Here is a 22,705-nt window from a genome sequence, read left to right on the forward strand (position 1 = left end):
CCCTTCTGGACACTGGGAATACCTCCTGTCTTTACGATGCATAAACCATCCTTAGTACCTCACCCAATAGGGAAATTCAGAAGTCCTGTACATATCATTTAACAACCACAAAAACATTGCCAAGTTGCACCAGAGTGCCAAGATAGCACACAGTGAATACCAATTTGTCACACAGTAGCTTAAAAAGCCTTTGTGGGGTTTGTTAAGAACTTACAAGGCTGAGGTCACTAACGCAGCTGATACAACAGTCATACTGTAGGGGCGTGTTCCAGTTCAACAGCTACAGGCAGGAAATATGGGCCATTCAATACCTAAGTGAGGAACCTATTTTACCACAGACATCCCAAAGAACAAGATTCATAAGTTGAGTAGTTTTGGGCAGTCTTTATGACTCATCCCCTTACAGCAAGTCACACAAATATTAGTGAGAAGCTCAGCTGGTATCAGAGCACCTTTGTTCTCACCAATGCATTCCCTCCACAACTTGTGGTTCACCATCTTCCCTCTGTAAGGAAGAAGCTATGAGGCCAAGCATGTGTTATGAAACTTCCTCTGCAATCAGGTCCCCTTTTTCTCTCACCATCTGACTAGAGAGAGCACAACCCTCATAGCTGCACAGCCCTGCACCACACCGTGGGTTCAGTCTTAAGCGATGCAAATGCAAGTTCATCACAACCAAATTCCAGGAGTTTGGGGAGATTTTGCAACCCTAGATTTGGCCATTTCACTGAAGTCCTTGCAAAGGGCAGAAAATGGAGACAAGAAGGTATTAAGGAATTCATCACCTACTTAAAAGCTTGGCAACTTTCTCCACGAAAGCCCTTCTGCTTTGTATTTCCTGTGTATCTCACTGTGGAGAGAGGTATATTTGGTTTTAGGAAATGCTTTTTACATTTCCGCTGTACTAACTGCACAGAATGGGGAAGAAGAAAAAGCCACAAAGTATCTATATTGGAATACTTAGAAGAAAAATTATGAAGGGTGCGTAGCATAAATCACACCCAAGCTGTGGCAGTGAAAGTCTCTTAGCCATGTCTTGTGTAACATTGGTTTAGAAAGAGAGGCCAAATGAATTTAAAAAGAAAGAAAAAATCCACTGTTCCTGCCTATTTATAACAAGGCTGACAAATCCTGCTGAAGACAGCTTGGCTTCACTCAGTCTGCCAGAAACACCAAGGAGCAATAATTCACATCTGCAACTCTTTGCATCATCCTGGAGTGCTACACCCCAATGCTGGCTCACTGCCACGCTAGGCTGCCTCCTCCAAACTCCACAAATAAAAACAACAACAGAAAACACTCAGCCTCTTCTCTGGATTGCATCCTGTACTGCAAAGAGCATCATTTGCTCTTGCTGTAAAAGGATTATAGTTTTGCCCACCTGCATAGCCGTAAGGGTAAAGATGAGAAGCACAAGATGAACCAGAGCTCTGCAGGTACTGCATACCTCACATTAAGGGCTGAATTTGGAGCGTATTTCCCACATGCTCTTTTAGAGCATCTGCAGGTACATATCAGCACAAAACTACCACAATCATTTGACTAGATTTCATTCCCATGCTGCTCTTTGATTCTAATTACATACAGGCAACTGATTGGCCAAGACCCTGGTTCCCTGGCTGCTCTCAGTGCGCATTGCATGAGCCCATTGCATTCTGCACCGCTAACAGCACACATCTATAGGTATTTATAGGCATTTAATGCTTTTTTTAAATAATCTTCAAGGCAGTATCTGCCAAGAAACAGAAAATCCCAGGTATGGAGAGAAGCAAAGGCAATGAGCCATAAGTGTCAAACAGATTATCCCGAAACATAAGCTTCAAACAAGCAGCAGCAAAGGGAGGGGTAAAAAATTCCTGACATTCTCAGCTGGCAAAGAGTGAATGGAAAAATGTTATGCACGAATGCCACTATCGGATACGAATTGGCATTTTATAACCTCGAGTAGTTTTTGCTGCCATGATTCAAGACTGAGAAGAAAGCTTAAAAAAAATGTACAAGTTTTCTCATATCATTGTTTCACAAAGGCTAGAAAATGAAAAATGGAAAAAAACCACATCAGCCAGATGTTACTTATGTAAGGATATACAAGGAATCTCAGGATCCACAAGCTCAGTAAGTCACATAAGATACATCTGCCCCTGAGCCCCTGGCCTTTTTGATAGATAAATTGATGAAGATTTAGTAAAAGAAGGAGCATTTTTCTCAGATACCTCCAAAAGCGAGGAGGGGAAAAATATCAACAACTTAGGATAATCTTTCTGAAGATACTTTAAGTAAGCAAAAAATAAGTAAAAAATAAAAATCACAACACATCACAGAAGTGAGCTGTGCTGAACTGTCCTGAAGCTTCCAGTCATGAAGCACAACATTAAAAGGATACCACAACTAAACCACAGCCTGGGCTCAGACTATACGTGCTGCAGGACCATTGAAGCCTATGAAAGATGTCTGCATGCACCAACTTAACCTTGCTTTATGTTCATCCTAAAAAAATAGCTGAAATTAATACATTCGCTCACTCGTTCCAGTGCCATTTGTGCTCTTAAACACATGCAGCGCCAAAGCACCCTTTGAACTTCGCAGCACTCTGGCAGTAGCTCACCATGGGGATGACTTTACACCATGTGTAGGAAATCATCTCCACGCTGCAAAGTACCATCAAAGCATAAAGAGCCACTTGGACGTGGTACTCAGGGATATGATTTAGTGTAGGGTTTTTAGAGTTAGGGTACTGGTTAGGCTGTGGTTGGACTTGATGATCTTCAAGGTCTTTTCCAACCTGGGTAATTCTATGATTCTATAAAGTGGTAGAATAAAATTCAAGTGATTCCTTCACTGCAGAAGTAACTGAAGCCACTGACACATGCTGTAACCTCCTCTCAGAATAGCATGGTTTCAGTGGAAACACCCAGAAGTCTTGTGTTAAATTGGTAAGGCACATGGTGCTCATAACTGCTGACCTGTCCCCATCTGAGATTGTGTCCACGCAGCATGGCCAGCTCCAGCAACACACCGAGCTCCAGGGTTTTGTTACTGGAGAGAAGTCCTCCTAGGATCCTCGGATGCAGCAGGATGTCACAGCTGAACCAATTTCTCATGATTTCGTGCTACCAACAGCAAGGTATCCTGCCTCCCCTTGTCTTTAAAAAGCAGAAATCCACTACCTCAGTTTAGCTCCAACATCTAATTTCCAGCACAGGAAAAATATGAGGCAAAGCAGCTCACCTATCAAGGAACACTTATATATCTTACCTTCTGACACTGCCTTCAAATCACCAGAGCAACCACTGTCACAAAAGAGAAGGCTATGAATTGCTACAGATATCTTTGCCAGTCTTTGCCTGGAAACTGAGCAGTTTTTAAAAAAAAGAAGTAAATCTGAAAAGGACAGAGATAAATTTTCCTGCCCTAGAAACGCAGCCCTCAGGCTCCCCAACTATTTGCTATAGTATTCCTCAGCTAGCAAAATGGAAAGCTGGCAGCTACCCAAAGTATTCAGACAAAGCATTGTAATTAGAAGCTACTTAGGGCATCATGAACTAAAATATATGCTAATAAAAACACCATTAGCTAACTCGTGAACAGTTCCTTCTTAAGGAAGGGAGTCTTTGCAAACAATAATGTAATTATCATGAATTTAATTCCTGAAGTTCACATCAACAATTTAAACCTGATAGGGAAAAGATGGGGGGGCAGGGGGGGAAATGACATTTGAAGAACAGAAAGGCAGAGGGAAGGTGACAGTCTGAAAACAGAGTAAGTGAGCTCATTTGAAAACATAGCAACAGCATTCAACTGGGTCTGCAGAGACCAGCACTTAGACTCAGATAGGCTGATGGATTTTGTTAAGCGTGCTGACTGCTTGAGGCTCTGCCTACCCAAGAAAGGGAAAAGAAGAAACAAGATAACAGGATTAGCAGAAGCTCTCTCCTTATTTTTTTTTTCCATGGTAAACTACAATACATATTATCCACAGAAAATGCTGCAGGAAAGCCATGTGCCCCTCCCCAGTTCTCTTCTAGAAAGAGTGCTGAGCATTCATTCCCATCAACACTAGTACAGAAATTCTTTTGATTTCCACTTTCTGCTGTATTAATGTCAATGTGCAGGACTCTGACTATGATTCTAAGCACATTGACACATAAAAAAATAGATATCTAATATCCACATCGATTAGAAGTTACCTGCTCTACATGATCAAGCTCTGACCAGTCAGCCTGTATATTCAGTTTCTTGAATAAACCCAGGTATTAATACAAGCTCTTAAAATCAATAGGGACCAACACTTTTAAAAGCTTGACAAGTGACAAATGGGTATCTGAATGTAGATCTAACGCCTCGAGAGGTGCTGAGCACTTCCAGCTTGCTTCTTTCTTGTCTGTGCTTCCTCAGTGTGACTTTTCCAGGAAGGACCATGTGAATTTCCAGGTTCTTCCAACTGCAAGAGGGTGGCCAGGAAGTGCACAGCATGCAGACACAGCAACAGCTGGCACAGCTGGGGAAGTACAGTGTGCCCATATCCAGAACATGTACATGTGTGTCCTATGCTTAGCCTTGCACTTTGGAGAACAAAGCCAAATGGACGCAATGTTCAAAGAGCAGGAAGTCCTGAGTTATCAGTAGGAGCGCTGACGAAACTCCCAGACTTTATCACTGGAACACAAACACTCAACAAAACCACAAAGAACAAGGGAAGGACAACAGCTCTCAAAGCAGAAATACCACTTGGAATGCATTTATTAGCACATTACGACAGACAGCAGACTGTGGTAGGATGGAAACGTGGGTCAACGCTGTTATTCAGAGGATCATTAGATATAAGCTGATAGGACAAGAGACATGTGTTCCTGAACATCAGATCAGAAAGGCCAAAATGATGAAGATAAAGTAGTGAGAGCTTCAAATTAAAATCAATAAGCTACTGAGAAGCACTATGTGTTCCCTTGTAAAATAGGGATGTACCAGGACAACCACCCAGGACAACAAGGACAAATTGGGAAACTCAACCACCTTAGTAACAAGCGCTCAACGTCCAACATCATTTAACACCCAACATCATTTAACACCCAACATCATTTAACACCCTAGATTTCAAGAATCCTGGCAGAGGGTTTGGGAATACATTGTGAAATTGATAAAGATGGTCCCTGGCCTACAGAGGCTATACTTCATTATTATGCATGAACACCCTTAACATAACTTATCTGTAATATATTTAATTATATTTCTGGTTGTCACTGCTCATCATTGTTAGAAAAAAGAAAGAAATGCAGATGTTCGGAAAAAAAATTAAGAGGAAACATAAGGGACTGGATAGGAAGGACTGATCTCATATCCAGGAGTCAGAGATCAGTCACAGATTTCCTGACCCAAATGATGAATTAATTAGTTTCATAAATACTACTTATTATTCATCTACTTCAAAAAAAAAAATCTAGTATTTTTGACATGATTTAAAAGTCCTAATCTTTCTCATATAGACTTAATATTTATAAGTTTCACATGAAGTACCTGGATGTTGTGTTGAGGGACATGGTTTAGTGGGAGCTATTAGTAATAGGAGAATGGTTGGACTGGATGATCTTTTAGGTCTTTTCCAACCTTGGTAATTCTATGATTCTACCTAATGTGATGAGCTCTCAGAGAGCTTCAGTAGATAGAGTTTCATCAGGCAGGTGGCCATTCACTAGCAGGGTCCTTCATGGACTGGTGAAAATGATAGAACCCAAGGGAATGCCATAGAGTTGTGTCAGGGGAGGGTCAGGTTGGAGGTTAGGAAAAGATTTTCCACCAGAAGGCAGCAGGCATGGAACAGGCTGCTCAGGGCAGCGGTTGTGGTACTGAGCTGCCACAATCCAAGGACCATGTGGATACTGCTCTCAGACATAAGGTCTGAATTTTGGGTGGTCTACAGGGAGCCAGGAATTGGACTTAATGTATCTTGAGAGTCCCTTCCAAGTCAGGATAGTCTATGATTCTACACTTGTGGGTCAAAGAGCTACAAGGGAGAAAAAAATAAAAATAAAATGAGTGGGGCAGTGGAGAGAAGACAGACCACAGGGAAAAAACAACCAGAACCTTTACCACCTCTGGCCACAGGAACACAACACACCCTCTTGCAATACCTAGTTCAATTCTAGGCCATACAGAAACAGAACAAACAAGGTTCAAGGGAACAGGTGATGCTATATTTCATTAATGTTTTAATTGATCCCCGCTCCCATCATAAATAACATACTGAAATGCTAGGAGTCAACAGATTTCACCAGGCACATTTTACGTCACACTACACATTGTAAACAGAAGCATTTCCTGCATTTAACTGCAAAAATCTTTATTGTCTGCAATTCAGGTGCCAGGTTTGGAGAACACAGCATGATGCAGCACACCGACCCTGCAGTTTGTATAAGCTTTACCTCACCCTACCGTGAGCATAGCTACATTTTTCTAAGAACAGAAACAGTGTAATTTCATAAGAAAGTTTAAAGCATGTTTTCAAATAGCTTTTAAAATACATATTTTTTCATTTCTTTCAAATTTCTCATGTCAAATGTGGGCATATATTAGGAGAACTCTACAGCCAGCCTCTAATTAAATACCACTGCCATTAAGGCTATTAAGAGAAACAAAAGACCCGACAGCTATATATACAATCAATGTGAACGATTGCCCAAGAATTCCATTATGGCTTTTCTGAAAAGCCAAAGGAAAAGCTATTTAATTTAAGCAATTCACTTGACAAAATAACAATGAAGATGCAAACTCAATGTGGTTCAGGACTCCAGTGCTACTTTCAAAACAAAAGCCTACAACTTGTGCCTACATTCAGTGCCCCAGCTCAGTACAACCTTGGTATCAGTGCTAGCTCAGCCAAGCACTTTCCATTATTCATGAAAGCTGCCACACATGAGCTGGGGAATACAACAGGGATTGCCCAGCCCTCAGTCAAGGCCCAAGCCATGGCAAGGCTACCCTAAGTGATCAGAGCATGGGCAACATCTGCACAGCTAGATCATGAAACCAGAGCCGAAATCCACAGCTTCTTTTTAGGCCTGATGTACAGTCAGTTTGCCTCTGAACTTTCCCCAGATGTGAAATGGGAACATGCTTAGTAGCAACTGACAAGTGCCTGCTTTGCAGAGCCTTGCAAAGGTTCAGCAGATACACCCTTGCAAAGTCTTCTGAAGATGAAAACTGTTTAAAAAAAGAAAGTGCACCAATGCACTGAAGACATCAGGATAACAAACATGCACTGCAGGGTAATACTCACCCGTTCCTGGCCAGCTGTATCCCAGATCAGAAATTTATGAAGCTCATTCCCACAAGGCACAGTTTTAGTCATAAAGGATGCTCTGAAAAGAGGAGGAGCCAGGTATCATTTATAGCTAAGAACAGGAAGCAACAGAAATCTGTAACGTGAGCGACCAAATAAAAACCCACTGACTTTAGGCCAGTTCTGCTTTGTTAGACTACATGCAGGGAAACTCTAAAACCTTGATAAAATGCCTACGGAAGTGAAAGGCTCCCTTTACCAGACTAAGTATACAATACCTTTATTTGTACTTTTACAAGAGCAGAATGCCTCTGAGATTTAGAGGGCCCATGTGCATTGGCATGGGAACACAAATGCTCCTTCCACACTCACTCAACTCCTGCTGCCATCTGACCATTTTGGTGATATGGACCCGAGAACAGCAGCCAGTGTCACATCAGGCAATAAATGCACAAATTCTCAGTCAAATCTATGAGGCTAGCCATGTGCACAGGTGATTTAAGCAGCGGGGAACAGACAAGCCACCTGCTGAAATACACATGGTAACAAATTGAAACAAGCTTTCCCCCACTTCAGGGAGGGGAAATTCATTTCTTACAGAAATATTAAGTAACGCAGCAGCAGCATTTTCTTTGGTTATTTTCAGGGTGCGTGCTTTCAGATATAATCCCCCTTCTGTAAGTATTAAGCAACATTTTTACAGTTCCAAAACCAGGAAATTCGGAGCCTCAGCAGCTACTGCGGATTCCAAGGACTGTATTCTTTAAAATACTGATTAATTTGGAGAAAATAACAAAAAGCTTATCCACAGTTGTCCCACACAGATGAGTACTACTTAGTGCATGCAAGCTAGTCTTTTAATCACATTTTAATCCTCAAATAGAAAAATATTTTCCCTGTTATTGCAATCATGAAAATTAAAGGGATTTTTTTGTTTTGAATCAATTTGAGCAGAAGATATTTACTTAGCAACAACTACTTGGGGAGAAAGACTGATGATGAAGTGAAGAACTACTCAAGCTCCCATCAATTCCTTCACTGCCAATAGGTTTACTCCAACCAGTAATGTTATTCATTACATGCTTCCTTGCTTCCCTCCTCTCTGCCTGTTTCCCTGTGTTTACTACATTTGAAAGTCCAGAATTGCCCTAGAATTTCAATGTGCAACATTCAGCTGAGACTCCTTCACACATTCAAAGGCACAGACTTTGAAGAAATCTTACCACCCTCCAACCACCACTTAACAAACAAGACCAATCCCTCACTGAAGATTTAAGACAGCTCTAACACACAACCAACTAAGCCTTTTCACCCAAGTTACTACTTTCTGAGTGTTATATATTAGCTTTCTCTGCCATAAAAGATACAGAATTTCAAACTTCTCCCAATAAAGCTGGACTTGGCAGATTTCTGTGAAAACTGAAGGAACTAACATTTACCTACACAGACTCACTTCTTGTTCTGGTACATACAATGAAACAGTGGTACACACACCACAGCTATCCAGTCAGTTCATATATATGTGAGCTCTCTCTATACAAATATATATATGAGTGTGTGTGCGTAACATATCTAACACCATACCCTGTGCAAAGGGAGCCACAGCCATGCACAATACAAGTAAACACAGAGTGGTCCTAGGCAGCTCCAGAAAGAGTGATATCAAGAGACATCAATCCAATGAGAAACATGGCACAGCTCTGTCAGCCCCTTCATCAGAGAGCATACAGCAAGAAAATATATACACACACACACAGACATCTACACAGTGGAGACAAACATACACAGCGTTCAGAGCCCTGAAAGTAAAGAAATGGAGCTCAACTGAGGCCATTAGTGTGTGTGTATATATATATATATATATATAATATAATATACATATATGTGTGTGTGTGTGTGTCCATACATACACACACAATGATATGCAAAGTACTCACCCTATAGTGGGACTGATATTGTGATCAAAGTGATCCTGGACGAATCGGCAAACAATGCTTGATTTCCCAACCCCAGTATCCTGAAAAATAAAGGAAAGCACACAGTGAGTCCAGAAGACCCTAGATACTTACTGCCCTTACTGCCCCATCACAACCAGTAAAACAAAAATAAGAGCAATGCAATACTGGTATCAGATGCAAAATCCCTCCCAAAGAGTAAAAAGGGAAAAGAAAAGGGTGAGAAGGGGGAGAGGGAAGCTTGACATTAACCAGAATTACTATTTTTGGTCTTTAAGATATGAACAAGTTCCCCAAAAAGCAGCATTTTTTCAGTTTCTCTCTGCTCTCCCAAGAAGCCTTGGTAGAAGAACATAAATTAAACAGTCATAAAGGAAAAGGTACAGATGGATCACCGCATCTCCCCAAGAAATGCAAAGAACCTCCTCAGAGAGGAAGGGAATGCCAAGAAATCGATTCCGCCCTTTTCCAGACATCAACGACTGCCCAGGGTCCAATCTAAGGCATTAAGAAGTCAATGGAAAGCTTTCTATTTTATCATCATTAGAACTGACTGCAGAACCTGTACCCACATTTCTAAAACATTTGAGTAACTTACACTAATTTCTCAGAAAGTGCCAGGAAAAGACAGGACTATGCATATAACTGCAATTAAAAAGAAAAAACCCTTGGCCTTTCCTGTAACCAGTTTTGCATCTTTTCTAATATCCTTCTCAAACATAAAAAGAGAGCCAGTATTTAATTTCTTTCCCCCACATTTAAACAAAACTGTATTGCCACTGCAAGCAAAGTCTTTATATCCCACACTTAGTAGAAAGCCATCATTTCAGCTCTCATATTTAATTCAAAGCTGTCCTTAGTCAGCTTAAAAGCCACAATAAATGTTCATGCTGCACAGACAGTTGTTTATCTACTGTGTTCAATCAATAGAAAAAGATAGATCAAAGCCAATAAAAGTGTTTAAAGCCAGCCCTGCAGCCTTTGATCAATAGCAGCAACACACCCTGTTGCTTTCCCCAAATTTGGCCTCCATTATCGACTCCAGCTGAGATCTCTGTGTGTTCACTACACCAGGGTGGCACAACGCATAATAATAATAAAAGACAATCCTCTCTGCTGAAACTGAGAATTAAGTAATTATTATCCTAGATTTTAACAGCTGTGGAGAAAAACAGAGCTACCACCTACTGAATGCGAGGAATCATGTTTCCCTCTGGTGGTGACACTGTTTTTGCCACTGCAAAGAAAGATATTGGTTCCTGTGACCTGATTGATGGTGCTCTTATTTCAGAGTTTTTTCCTGCTTCCCCATGGGGTCACTAAGATGGGCAACTGCAATTACATCCCTTGAGGAAGGGGAACTCTGGGGGGCTCCTCAACATCCACAAGCGTGGACCAAAACTCAGATCAGCTCAGAGGTTGGAAGGCCCAACCTCTTCAATTTTCGGTTCACCACCATTTAGTCCTAATGTTAACTAACCTCTAGAGGTTTTAGTTTCTCTCACAGCTAAACTTAAGTACATGCCAGCTGTGCCATTAGCCCTCAAATACCTTAAGGGCTCCCTTAAACTTTGCTGCTGTGGTTGCTTTGACTACAGAGGGCAAAACATACTCCCGCTATAACTCCAGTGAAGCCAATGGAACCCCAGCACACTGTGAGCTGACTATGCTGTTCAGGAGCAGCCAATTTACAGCATGAAGGTGTTCAGCTGAAATAAGCCTCCCAATCTCTGCATCATTGCCTCAAAGACTTCAAAGGCCAACTACATGAGTGCCATCAAAGCACAGAGGGGAAGAAAATGAAACAGAAGAACGATCAGGCAACGATCACAATTCTATTGCTCTACTGGAAAGCTTCAAGGAACAGATCCTGTGATTCTTCCAAAGAATCCTTATCCATGTGAAATCCAATGGTTTCAGCACTGCATCACAATCAAGAGCATACCACTCCATGGAAGGAATAGCAAGCATGGAATATGTCCGTAGTAATTACTTTGAATCAGGGTGTTCTCAATGCATTTGCAATGAGCAAGAACAGCACACGCTGTCATTTACATAGTGAGAACAACTGGATGAGTCACTCACAAGACCCATTTCACGTTTTTCCCTTCTTCACAAACCTTGTAGCACACTTATGAAATATCAGTTATAAACTGCACTGAGACAAGCAAAAGAGGTCGGAACACAACCCACAGTAGGCAAATAGCTATTAGCACACCAGAAGCAGCCACAACTTCAGAATCTCCCCAGTCTGCAAAAATTGATATGGAGAATGGATATCAATGGAGAATTGATATGGAGAATGGCTTGAGCCCTGAGGAGAAGGATTTGGAAGTTAAAGGAAAACTAACCGAGAGTCATCAATGCACACTTGCAACCCAGAAGGCCAACCAAACCCTGGGTTGCATCAAAAGAAGCGTAATCAGCAGGTTGAGGGAGGTGATTCTGCCCCTCTACTCTGCTCTCATGAGACCCCACCTGGAGCATTGCATCCAGATCTGGGGCCTCCAACACAAGAAGGAGATCAAAGTGTTGGAGCAGGTCCAGAGGAGGGCCACGAAGATGATCAGGGGGCTGGAGCACATCCCCTATGAGGACTGGCTGAGAGAGCTGGGGCTCTTCAGCCTGGAGAAGGGGGAGGCTACAGAAAAGCTAGGGAGACTTTTTATAAGGTCACATAGCAACAGGATGAGGGGAAGCTGTTTTAAACTGGAAGAGAGTAGATTCAGACTAGATATTAAGATGAAATTCTCTACCATAACGGTGGTGAGATGCTGGAACAGGCTGTGGATGCCTCCTCCCTGTAAGCATTCATGGCCAGGCTGGATGGGGCTTTGAGCAACCTGGTCTAGTGGAAGGTATCCCTGCCTATAGCAGGGGGTTGGGACAACGCGATCTTAAAGGTCCCTTCCAACCCAAACCATTCTATGAGCCTATGATCTCCAACAGCATCAGATATTTCTGATAAACACAAGAAACCAATGCATGCATGACCAAATTTTTAATTTTTTTGTGCCTTAAGCCTGAAAATGCATCCTTTCCTCTAAAATCCTTCACCCACAGATTCAGACATGAGGGTTTAAGAGCACAGAGCAGCTCCCACCCACACTTCTGCTCACAAAGAACCTCCTCAGCTCCTCTCAGCTCCCATCTCTGAAAAGGAGAGAAGCTGCATTTCAAGCCAGCAGAATTACAGCAAGCTGGCGACTCACTTGCAGGCAAACAACTGAGATGCTCATTTCTGTGCTGCTGTGGGTCAGCCAAAAGATTAAAAAGTAAAACACCACAAAGTTTAATACGAGTAATATATTAAAATAGAAAATTGTTTTCCCATTACAAATAGGCAGTTGGTTTAATCCTCTGTCCACGGTTCCAGACATGTGCATCCTGGCAGGAAAAAAAAATCAGTTCTTTAATTTAAATTTGGATGTCTCATTTATACCTTCACACCACAGTAGGACTCAGTCCTCCAAGCACTTCTCCAAATGGCACAGAGCTACAGGGCTCTGTAAACACACCCCCAGTTAGGACCTTATTCTTCAGCCTGACACATGACAGCTTTTAATAGATTCAGATGGGTCAGACCCTACTGTGCTGAGCAAACTAAATCCTTCATGTAAATTCTTTCTACATCTGAAATGGAATAAATGTTGAATTCACAAGAAATCCACACATATTGTGACTGATGACTAAACTGCAGCCCCATAATTATGCACACTGCTGCAACAGCTATTTTGCTCTTGACGATGCAGAATCGTTCTATGCTATCTTAACACACATAGCTTTTTAATATGTGTAAAGTTAAATTAACCATTTAAAAATTCTTTTATGACTCTAGGATTGTGGAAATGCAAGAATACTATATGGTATTTCACATAAGGAAATAGCATGCTAAAAATGAACATACTGAAGAAACTGCCTTCTGCCCCCTCCAGAAAAAAAAACCAGAACATCTGGCTTGTAATCACTGCAGATCTCATGACTAACTTCCCATTTCAGTTTAAAAGAGGGTTCAGATACCCTGGTGACGGGTGCCACGACCTGAGCTGAGATGTAAAGAAGAACTGATCTCTACAAAATGCGAATGAAACGAGATTCCATTGAAAGGAGAGGAGATTTCTCATCAACTCAGTTAAATCCAACATGTAGTCTAAGGTATTTCAACTTGTTTACATTTTTACAGATCAAAAACGTCAGCTCCTTTAAACATGGTTGTTTGCTGTTGTTTTTTTGGGGTTTTTATTTGGTAATAACTAAGATTCATTGAGATGTAGCCTCAATTAAATGGAGGAGTTGGACTGGATGATCTCCACAGGTCCCTTCCAACCTCAACTTCCAAGTGAATCATAGAATCACCAAGGTTGGAAAAGACCTAAAAGATCATCCAGTCCAACCATCCACCCATCATTAGTAGCTCCCACTAAACCATGTCCCTCAGCACAACATCCAATCATCCTTTGAACACCCCCATGGTCAGTGACTCCACCACCTCCCTGGGCATGCACACAAACAGCCACATTCAAATACAGCCACCAAGGATCTTGTCAGCAAACCTCCTGGTGAGATAATTCTGCCCTGTGTCACCTTACATTTACAGAGAAACAGGAAGAGAAAAAGGCCAGGTTAACATACAGAACAAGGGTACAGTCAAAGAGCTGTGCTGCTCTCATAGAAGAGGACTTGCTCAGAGAGGAAGCTGGCTGTTCCTTGTTATTGAAATAAGGAACAATTCCTGGCTCCCAGTCATACAGTCATGCCAATGGACAAATTTCTTGGCTGGTTTGTTACTAACTGGAAAATAACAGAGGAGCTGGTTTATGCTCAAGATTTCCCAAGTTTTGTTACACTGACTTGATGCATGCCAGCACCATCACAGATAGGAAGCAGAGGTTGTTGCTTTGCTGAGGGCAGAACTCCCATTGCTGAAGCAATTAAGATATTCAGATGAGAATATCTGAGTTGGTATGAAGTTGCCAAAAGGGAAAAAACTGTCCTTTATTATCAATACATTAATATTTTTTAATGCAGAATAAGGCACTCAAAATCTCTGCAACTAGTCAGGCAAATTTGAGGTAGAAAGATGTGGTTTCAGCTTTTGGGACAGAAAAAAAAACATGCAGAGGCTTTTCATTCTAGTAGCTCTGTATAGCACAGCTGGTTCAGACTTGGCAGTTCAGCCAGTGCACATTAAAATAGCCGTTCTTTCCACTGTCAGAATTGGCCATGATTTAGTTTCTGATTTACAGCTGAATCCCCCTGGCCCATTCCCATTAGCCACAGCAGGACTTTGATGGAATCTGAAAATTCACAGCAGCATAATCACATCACAGCGCTGCTAGATGGCTGGCATTTTATTAGCTATCAAACAGATAGCTAGGCCTGCACTCCCACATAGTGCTGGGCAAAAGCAGCAATGTGTGCTCAGCTCTAGTCAAGCCTGGTATCTCAGAGGAACATCACTCCTTGTGCAAGACCTTGCATGCAGCACTGAGATACCCAGCCTGCATTTCTGCTGCTTGCACGGATGCCAGCTCTTAGCCAAAAGGTTTGAGTAAAGCCAAGTACGGGAATGTTGCTGTCTTCAGTTCCAATGCAAGGCAAAAATTCATGAAAACTGCTTCAGTTTACAGACTGCTTTACCCCTCTACGCCTGCCATTAGCATTTCAATCATTACTCAGAAGATCAGATGCAGGCAGCGTTGCAATATTTTCCATGTCTTACTAATCCAGTTACAGCTGCTCTTTAAGGCTGTGGCAGGCAGCTTGAGGAGCATCTGAAACCAGCTCTGGATTTTAATCAACTGTATGAACATACAAGGAAAAGTTATGCACAAGCGATTCCTGATCACAGTTTCCATGAATCATCCTACCCAATAAACTTCTGCTCACCTTAAACACATCCCTTGTCTTTCCCTGAATTTGGGTATCGCTTACATTTCTGAAGACACTGCTATAAGAAATAATACCTTTCACAGGCCCAGTGTCCAGAAACAGCCCTCGCACTGAATGAACCTGCCAAGCATTGGGCTTGTCCCAGTAAGGACCCAAGCACCTGCAGAGGGGTGGCCACTAGGAAGAAGTGCGTAAAGCTTCTTGCTGGATTCAGTTTTTCCATCTGCAAGACGTATCAAGTGAGCAAACCCCACGACAGCATAAGTACATAAAGGAAAATGCAAGAGCAGGCCTCAGGCTGACGCATGGGCTCCCAGCTGCTTCAGAAACATAATACTGCCTGTGACTGTGGGCTCAACCAGAGGAGAGCAGGCTGAGGTGCTCTGAAGCTCTGCATCCACTGTCAGAAGGCACTTCTCATTCAGGACATATAACTTCTGTAAATTCCAGTTCTCCGCATTGTAAGAAATAGATCGTTTCCATGATGAACAGACTGATTCTCAGAGCAGGTCTCTCTCTCCTATTGGTTTGCTAGCAGCCACCTTCCAGAACTGCAGCACTGGGCCATATTCAGCCTGCTATCCATATTAGCTGTTTTTTCTGCTCTGAAGCCCCTCCCAGACAGGCCCTCAGCCAAGCAGCCCATTCACCACTACCTTGAATTGACTTTATTCATAACCTCTGGATTCTAAAGAGCTTGCAGAAGCCTGCTGTTACAATGTACCACTGCAAAAAGCCCTCCAAGCAACATCAGGCACAGTTTTCATCCACAAGGGACATACTGAGCTTGCTGCATGTTTGTGGGACATTTGATCACAAAACAAAGACCCAAGTGGGAGAACTGGAAGTGCAGTTTGCCTGCAGGACCTTTAACAAGCTATTGTGCAGTTTCCCAAACAAAAGGTATTTGCCAAATGAACAGGAACACTACTGTTGGACACTGGAGCAGAAACACATTATCATTAAGGCTGGAAAAGACCACTAAAAACATCTAGTCCAACTACCAGCCCATCACCATGCCCACTAACCACATCCCCCAGTGCCACATTTACATGTTCTCTAATGCCTCCAGGAAAGGTGATTCCAACACCTCCCTGGGCAGCCTGTTCCAATGCGTTATCAGAGCTCCTCAAGATCCCAGAACAAACACATTCATATTGATGCAACTGTGTTTGCAAGGGCAGGGTTACTCCGCATCTTATCACTTTTTCAGGTACAGCAATTTTGGTCCTCTCAATGTGAACTGCTCAAGAACATTCCTGTCTGTGTTTCTATTCTCTACTGTTGAAATACGTAGTAACATCAGCATCTTTTTATGCAAATGAATATACTACTCCCCCATCAAGTTAAGACAGTTTGTGTTTATTCTCCCACAACAAACACCCAGTCCCCTACTACACATCACTTCTAATTGCTAGCAGAATCTCAGGACAACACAGGTGTTGAGGAGCATGAAATAGCTGCGGAGTAAGGTGTTTTCCTCTGGTATGCATTAGAATTAGATTAACTGTAATTCCCTCTGCTGACAGGGAGCACACTGCCTGTTTCCAGAGATGTTTTTCTATCCCAGCCAAGTCAGTCTTGTTATATTACAGCACAATCCCTCCCCACAGGTTTGCAAGGACTACATTTGGCACAGAAATTTTGGCTCCATGGGTCCCAACTCACTGACTCTTAAACAAGAACAGGAGTTAGTTGATTTTACCTCATAACATTACCTGGACTGTACGTGTGCCTAGATCATACAGTGATAAGGAACCTCTGAAGTGTATGGAGAGTGAGTTTGTTTGATAAATGCATCCTCACTACTACCATAAACCCTAAAACATAACCCTAAAATCCATCTTAAAGAAGAAAAAAACCAAAAGTATCTGCTAACCAAGCCTTAGTGCATCACACACTCACAGATAAGGTAGCATTATCTGATCCCTTCTCTATCTGTTTTCATTTGGCCACACTGAGTAGCAAAACGCACACAGTGACTGCCAATTCTGCCTCTCCTTGGAGCCGGATGTCTCTACAGCCACCTCTCCTCACACTCAGTCCTCATAGCAAAACATCTGCTGCCAGGTCCTGGGCTGACATACTAATGTGATTATTCAGCATGTGGTTTCCTTCCACGTGCATCCTGCACACATCCTACTGTGGTAGGAAAGTCAGGCATGTACAGTTCCTCTGCTATCTGCTTTACTTGGAGCCAGTGAACACTGTCCTATTTCTTCTGCCATTTTGCAGATTTTATCTGAAAGCTAAAAAAAGCACCAAAAAACAACAAAACTTTTCTTACATTCACTGTGACAGGTTCTTTTCCTTGCCCCATACCAGGTCCTTATCTCAGTAATCTGCCAGAGATAGAAATGTCCAAGTTGCAGATATAACTTCAGTATTTTGTGGCATCCCTTCCTCTTGCATAGGCAAAAATGCACTTCCTACATTCCCCCAAACCTGTTGTGCAATATTAAGATCTCTCCATCTATCTACTTTTGTCAGAGGCTCCAATACACACAGTGGCCTCGCCAAACCAGACAGTACAAAAGCCAATAACATTTTGTCATCCTTTCAAAGGGATGTGCTTGGCCAGAGATGAGAGCAGCTACTGTCTGCATAGGAGCTAATGTTAACAATAAATTCACTCTCCAAGAACCATTCACATCTTTACACGTGAAATATTTTATGAATCCAAAACCAAACTCTCTTCTAAAGAGCTTACAAGATTATTATTCCGCTGTCCTAACAAAGGATCCAGATGTGGGGACTCAAGGGATGGTACATTATCACTTTAAAGGAAGTCAAGACTGCTGGAAAGACAACCTCATCATACATGGTCCAGTGACTGAACTGGCATTAAAGCAGCAGTAAGGAACAAATCCTTGTTTAAAACTGCAGTAGCAGTGGGTGCAAGGACTATCAATCACTTGAACTACCCACAGGAAATCACAGAGTGGCACATACAACTGCTCACTCAGAGCTTACAAACTTGGCTGCTCCTCACCGACCTACAAACTCCTTCTCCCCTCCCTTACCCTAAAATTGGCACAGGATTACAAAGCAATCTTTATACATAAAGAGGGTGGTAGAAGGAAAGGGAAAACAAGGTTACTCCCTTTAAAGCTATTTTTTAAAATAACTCCAAGACAGTAAAAACAAAGCGACAGTGCAAAACAGAAACACAGATAACACACAAAAAAGCATGGCCCGTGGGTCAGCCTCAGAACCATCTCAGCTCCTCCCTCTTCAGCTTGACTTTGTAGACACAACACTGCAGAATACATTAACACTGCAGTCAGCCTAGAGATTTAAAGCATAGGAACACTCAGTTTTTAATGCTCACCTATTTCAGTCATAAAAACTCAAATCCATATTCTTAATTTAAATATGTATGTCTCATCGATGCTCATACTGCAGCATAAGCCAACCACACTGCCATGTTAGCACAAGGGTGGACAGCAGAAACAAAAGCATCCAGACGTTATTAACATCATTTAGAAACTGCTTCACCATAACAAACTTCCATCTGGTTCTCTGCATCTTCTCTTACACATTCCCTTCCCCTCACGAGTTAACAAATTCAGCACAGTAGCTGAACCATCGAGAAAAACAGAAGATATTAAATTAAAATCAAAGAGCAGAATCTCAATCATTCATTTCCTTCTGCCCTTGCCAGCATGTGGCAGGGAGAACTGCAGAGGAAGAAGTGCTTAGTCTGGTGAAAGACAGGAAACTCAGTGTTTACTTGCATTCCATCACCTAAAATTGTGGCTTTTGGGGATTCTGGCTAGTCCCTTAAGATGCTGAATTCCTTGTTTTGAACATCCTCTACTATTTCAAGTAAAAGCGTGACCTTTGTGAAATAATAAAAAAAAAACAACAGCTAGAAGTAAGGTGGTATCAGTGCAGATGAATGCTGAGATGAGAGGATGAAACAAGAAGGAGCAGCTTTCAAGAAGCAATCACTTTGGATTTATGGTACATGCCAAGGAATTTGCAAATTAAAATAACCTCCCCCAGATGCAAGGGGACCAGGTAGGAACCCAGCAGTGCAAAGGACACCTTAATTTTTGACTTGTTCATGCTTTCACTACAGCAAAGCAGCTTTGGAACATGGTCACAAGCTGTGCAGAAGCAGTTCTGTCTTTTGGGGACTTTGAGGTCAAACAAGCCACTGGATGATGAAATCATAGGGAACACCTCTGATTCAAATGGGCTGCTTCTAAACGGATCCTTTGGCAAAGAGCAGCAACCCCTGACACTGCTGTCCAGGAAGGAAGCTGCGCCACAAAATCTAAGGCTGTAAAACCCTTCTCCAAAAGCTGGAGGGCACTGCAATGCAAAAGAGGGCATTTATATGGGAAATAGCACCACCTGGTGACTCCTGGTACTAAGGGAGGAGGAAATGAGACAACGTGGCCATAATAGAAAGGGAAGAAAGGAGAAAGGAGCACTGGCTTAAATGCTCAAGTGAGTTAGGAAACAAGAGCCTTGGGTAGGGAGGGAGGAAGACAACATGGTAGAGTTGCAAGAACTAGACAGCTGGGATAGATAGATGGAAAGAAGAGTGACTGACCACCTTCCCTCAGAAGCTTAGGCATCTCTCATTGTTGCTGTCACCAAGGGACCACTGCACAGCAATCAGTGGTGTGAACATAGCAAGGACAGCTGGAAAGGGTTCTCCATACCTCATAGAAAAACTGCTGCATTAAAAGAAAAAAACAAAAAACAAAACCCCGCAAAGTACAATTGTTGAACAAAATGCCAACCTGAGGGATTTTTACCTGCTCATTTTCCTGTAGCTGTGGGAATTTATAGAGCCGTTATCACCCAAACATGATTTGTGCCTTTTCTTTATTTGCCCTCTACTCATCTCCAAATCATAGGATCCTCTTCACCAAAGCATAACAAAGAAGGTATATTTACCCTAACAGAAGTCCTGAAAGCGGCAAGAAGCATCTGATACTCTGTGACACAGCCTTCCACCTCTCCACTCTACCACCCCAGGTTACCTTAAATATCTCCCTGTTGCCCTCTTGCTGACTTCCCAAATCAGCACCACCAGAGATAGTCAAATATGATCATTTCCACGCTTACCACTTCATTTTTCAGGTGAGGAAGTGAAAACAGAGTCCCAGTTTATCGTCAGATATTTCCTATGGTGGTGCTACAGATGGGTGGTGATCACCACTCAACACCTCCCCCAGCTATGAAGGAGCCAAGCTCAAGCCTAAATGATCTCTTGAGCATGTGAGACCTCATCAGGGATCGGCTAAATGAAGCTGAAGTAAAACAAAGAAAAAAATTAAGTCCTGTTTTAATGCTTATGTATTAAACTGATAGTGACAACTATCTGGCAACTCAGAGATTATTTTTGGACAAACTTGGGAGACCTTTAACACACACAATGACATCCTTCTCCTACACTCTCTAAATGCCTGTTTGATATACTGCTCTTCACATAGAAATTCCAATTAGAATACAGTAAAAACATTTGTGAGTAACATCTGCTTAAGAATTCAGATAATTAGCCTTCAAGCTGAAAAAAGGGATAGATGTACAAGTCAACATACCTCCCATTTTCAATGATAACAAATATTGATTGCAGGCTGTTATCTCTACAGGCCGCATGTAGACATACCAGCATAACAATCTGGTCAAATACTATTCATCATCATTGTGCAATGTAGCAATGAGAGAAACTAAATTCAGTTTTTAGACTAAAAGACATAAATAACCTGAGGCTTACATAATTCAGTAAACACATTAGGCAACAGCATCCTGACAAATGTTTTCGAGTATAGTTTGGCAGCAAAAAAAGAGAAACAATTCTGTGTTATTCTTCCCAAACCAAAATCTTTTCTGAAGTGAACCTTCCCTGCGTATATTTGCAGCAGCTGAAGCTTTCCAAACAATTGTACGACAAGGAGGTAGTCTTTGACCTGAACTGCTGTTTCTCATAAGCCCAAGACACCATCTCTCCTGTTGAGAAATCATATCACTAAAGCCAGAATCTCAAAGTACAGACTTGTTACTATACCTTACTAAGTAATAAAGGAAAAAATATATATATACTTTCCTCCCATAGAGATACTGTCAAACCCTCAAGTCAGTCTGGAGTCAATAATCCAATCCAAACATTTATAGTTTTATATTACAGATTGTCCACAAATCCCAGCCTAGAGGAAATCAACTTGGTTTACTGCTCAAATACATTGGTTTGATTTCTCCCACTAAAAGAAGGCAGCAACTCACACGCAAGCACATTTTTACACAACAGTTCTATACACTATTTGAAGAAATGGCTCTTGGTATTCAGTTTACTATTTCAGTAATACCTATATTGTCAGGCAGTTGCCTGGAAAATGCGGATAGGTAAGCTTGAAGGGAATTCAGCCCTCTTACAGTCTCCTCCAATTTGTTCCCAGGTCACCTGCAACTTATTATTGCATTTAGTACCTAAGAGGAAAAAAAAAACACATACTTTGAGTGCTGACTGAAACACCAGTTGAAACTTCCACACTGGAGAAAGGACAACCTCTCTTGCATCAGTGTGTGACAGCGAGGAAGGCGGCACAGTTTCAGCTATATAAAGACATTTCCCCTAACAAACGGAAACCAGCATCACAGCTCCAGATCTTTGCTTTGAGTTAATGATGTTCTAGCAAGTGACACAGTACCTAAGAACCACGAGAAGCAACTTCTTGCCCTCGTACACTTGCTCTGCCCCATGCTTTCTCTGCACATGTTGAACCCAAGCCATTTGTGACAACCAACAGAAGCTTGGCCAACCACCAGAACTCTGACAAACCATCTCCCCCTGCTTACCAATTCTTTTCAAGCTGATGCACCCAGCACCTGTAAATTTTGGAATCTCTCATGGCCACTGAAGTTCTGAAGTAGTGAGATTTGGCCAACAGTCTAAAGGTTGTTCTATTGCCAACAGCATATGCTCTTGTCCATCCAGGATGCTGTTACAATTTCCCACTTATTTAAAACAGCATTATATAGGGACCCACCTGGTGCATTCTCCTCTGCCACTCACAGAGCAGGTAATAGCAAGCACAGCACAGTAAAATCCAGGGCTGAGTTTTGTTGTCTGTGGATTTATTGTGTGTGATGTTATGAACATACTGAGGGCAAAGCTATCTGGACTAAACAGGCTAATAAATGAAAGACAGCATGAAGCTGTATCCTTTAAGCAGCTGTTTTCTTGAATGTTTTCACATCTCACTGATTTTCAACTTGATATCTCCCAAAGCTGGTACCACTGCTGTCATGGAATTCGTGTTTTTAGGGAAAAGCCCCTTAAATGAGCAAAACCCATTTTGGTTGTTGTTACTGTTTACGTACCGTCCTCTCTCTACCACAAAAGTAACTAAGGGTAAGTGTCTAACTTTCCCCTGTGAGTCAGTTTGAGTGTTGATAATGTAGCCAGTTTTTCCCCACTTCTCTCAGAAACTGCAGTTCAACCACAATGACCAAAAGCACAGAAGCATTGCAGCCCTCAGTTGAAAACACAAGGGAACATGTCGAATGTCTGCGCTAAGCCACAAAGTTCAGTATAAGCAGAGCTCAGGAGACAAGAATAGCT

General features: G+C 42.0%; 1 protein-coding gene across 1 annotated transcript in view; it reads right to left on the reverse strand.

Moving 5' to 3' along the window:
- Positions 1–22,705, reverse strand: part of RAB31 (RAB31, member RAS oncogene family) — a 44,632-nt gene that overhangs the window by 12,974 nt on the left and 8,953 nt on the right. The window contains exons 2-3 of the mRNA XM_015855275.2: positions 9,214–9,293; positions 7,274–7,355 (exon numbers count right to left, since the gene is read on the reverse strand). Of these exons, the coding sequence (XP_015710761.1) occupies positions 7,274–7,355; positions 9,214–9,293 (162 nt within the window). The remainder of the gene's footprint in view (positions 1–7,273; positions 7,356–9,213; positions 9,294–22,705) is intronic.

Source organism: Coturnix japonica, chromosome 2 (genome assembly GCF_001577835.2).
Source record: "Coturnix japonica isolate 7356 chromosome 2, Coturnix japonica 2.1, whole genome shotgun sequence".
In the NCBI taxonomy this organism is placed as follows: domain Eukaryota; kingdom Metazoa; phylum Chordata; class Aves; order Galliformes; family Phasianidae; genus Coturnix; species Coturnix japonica.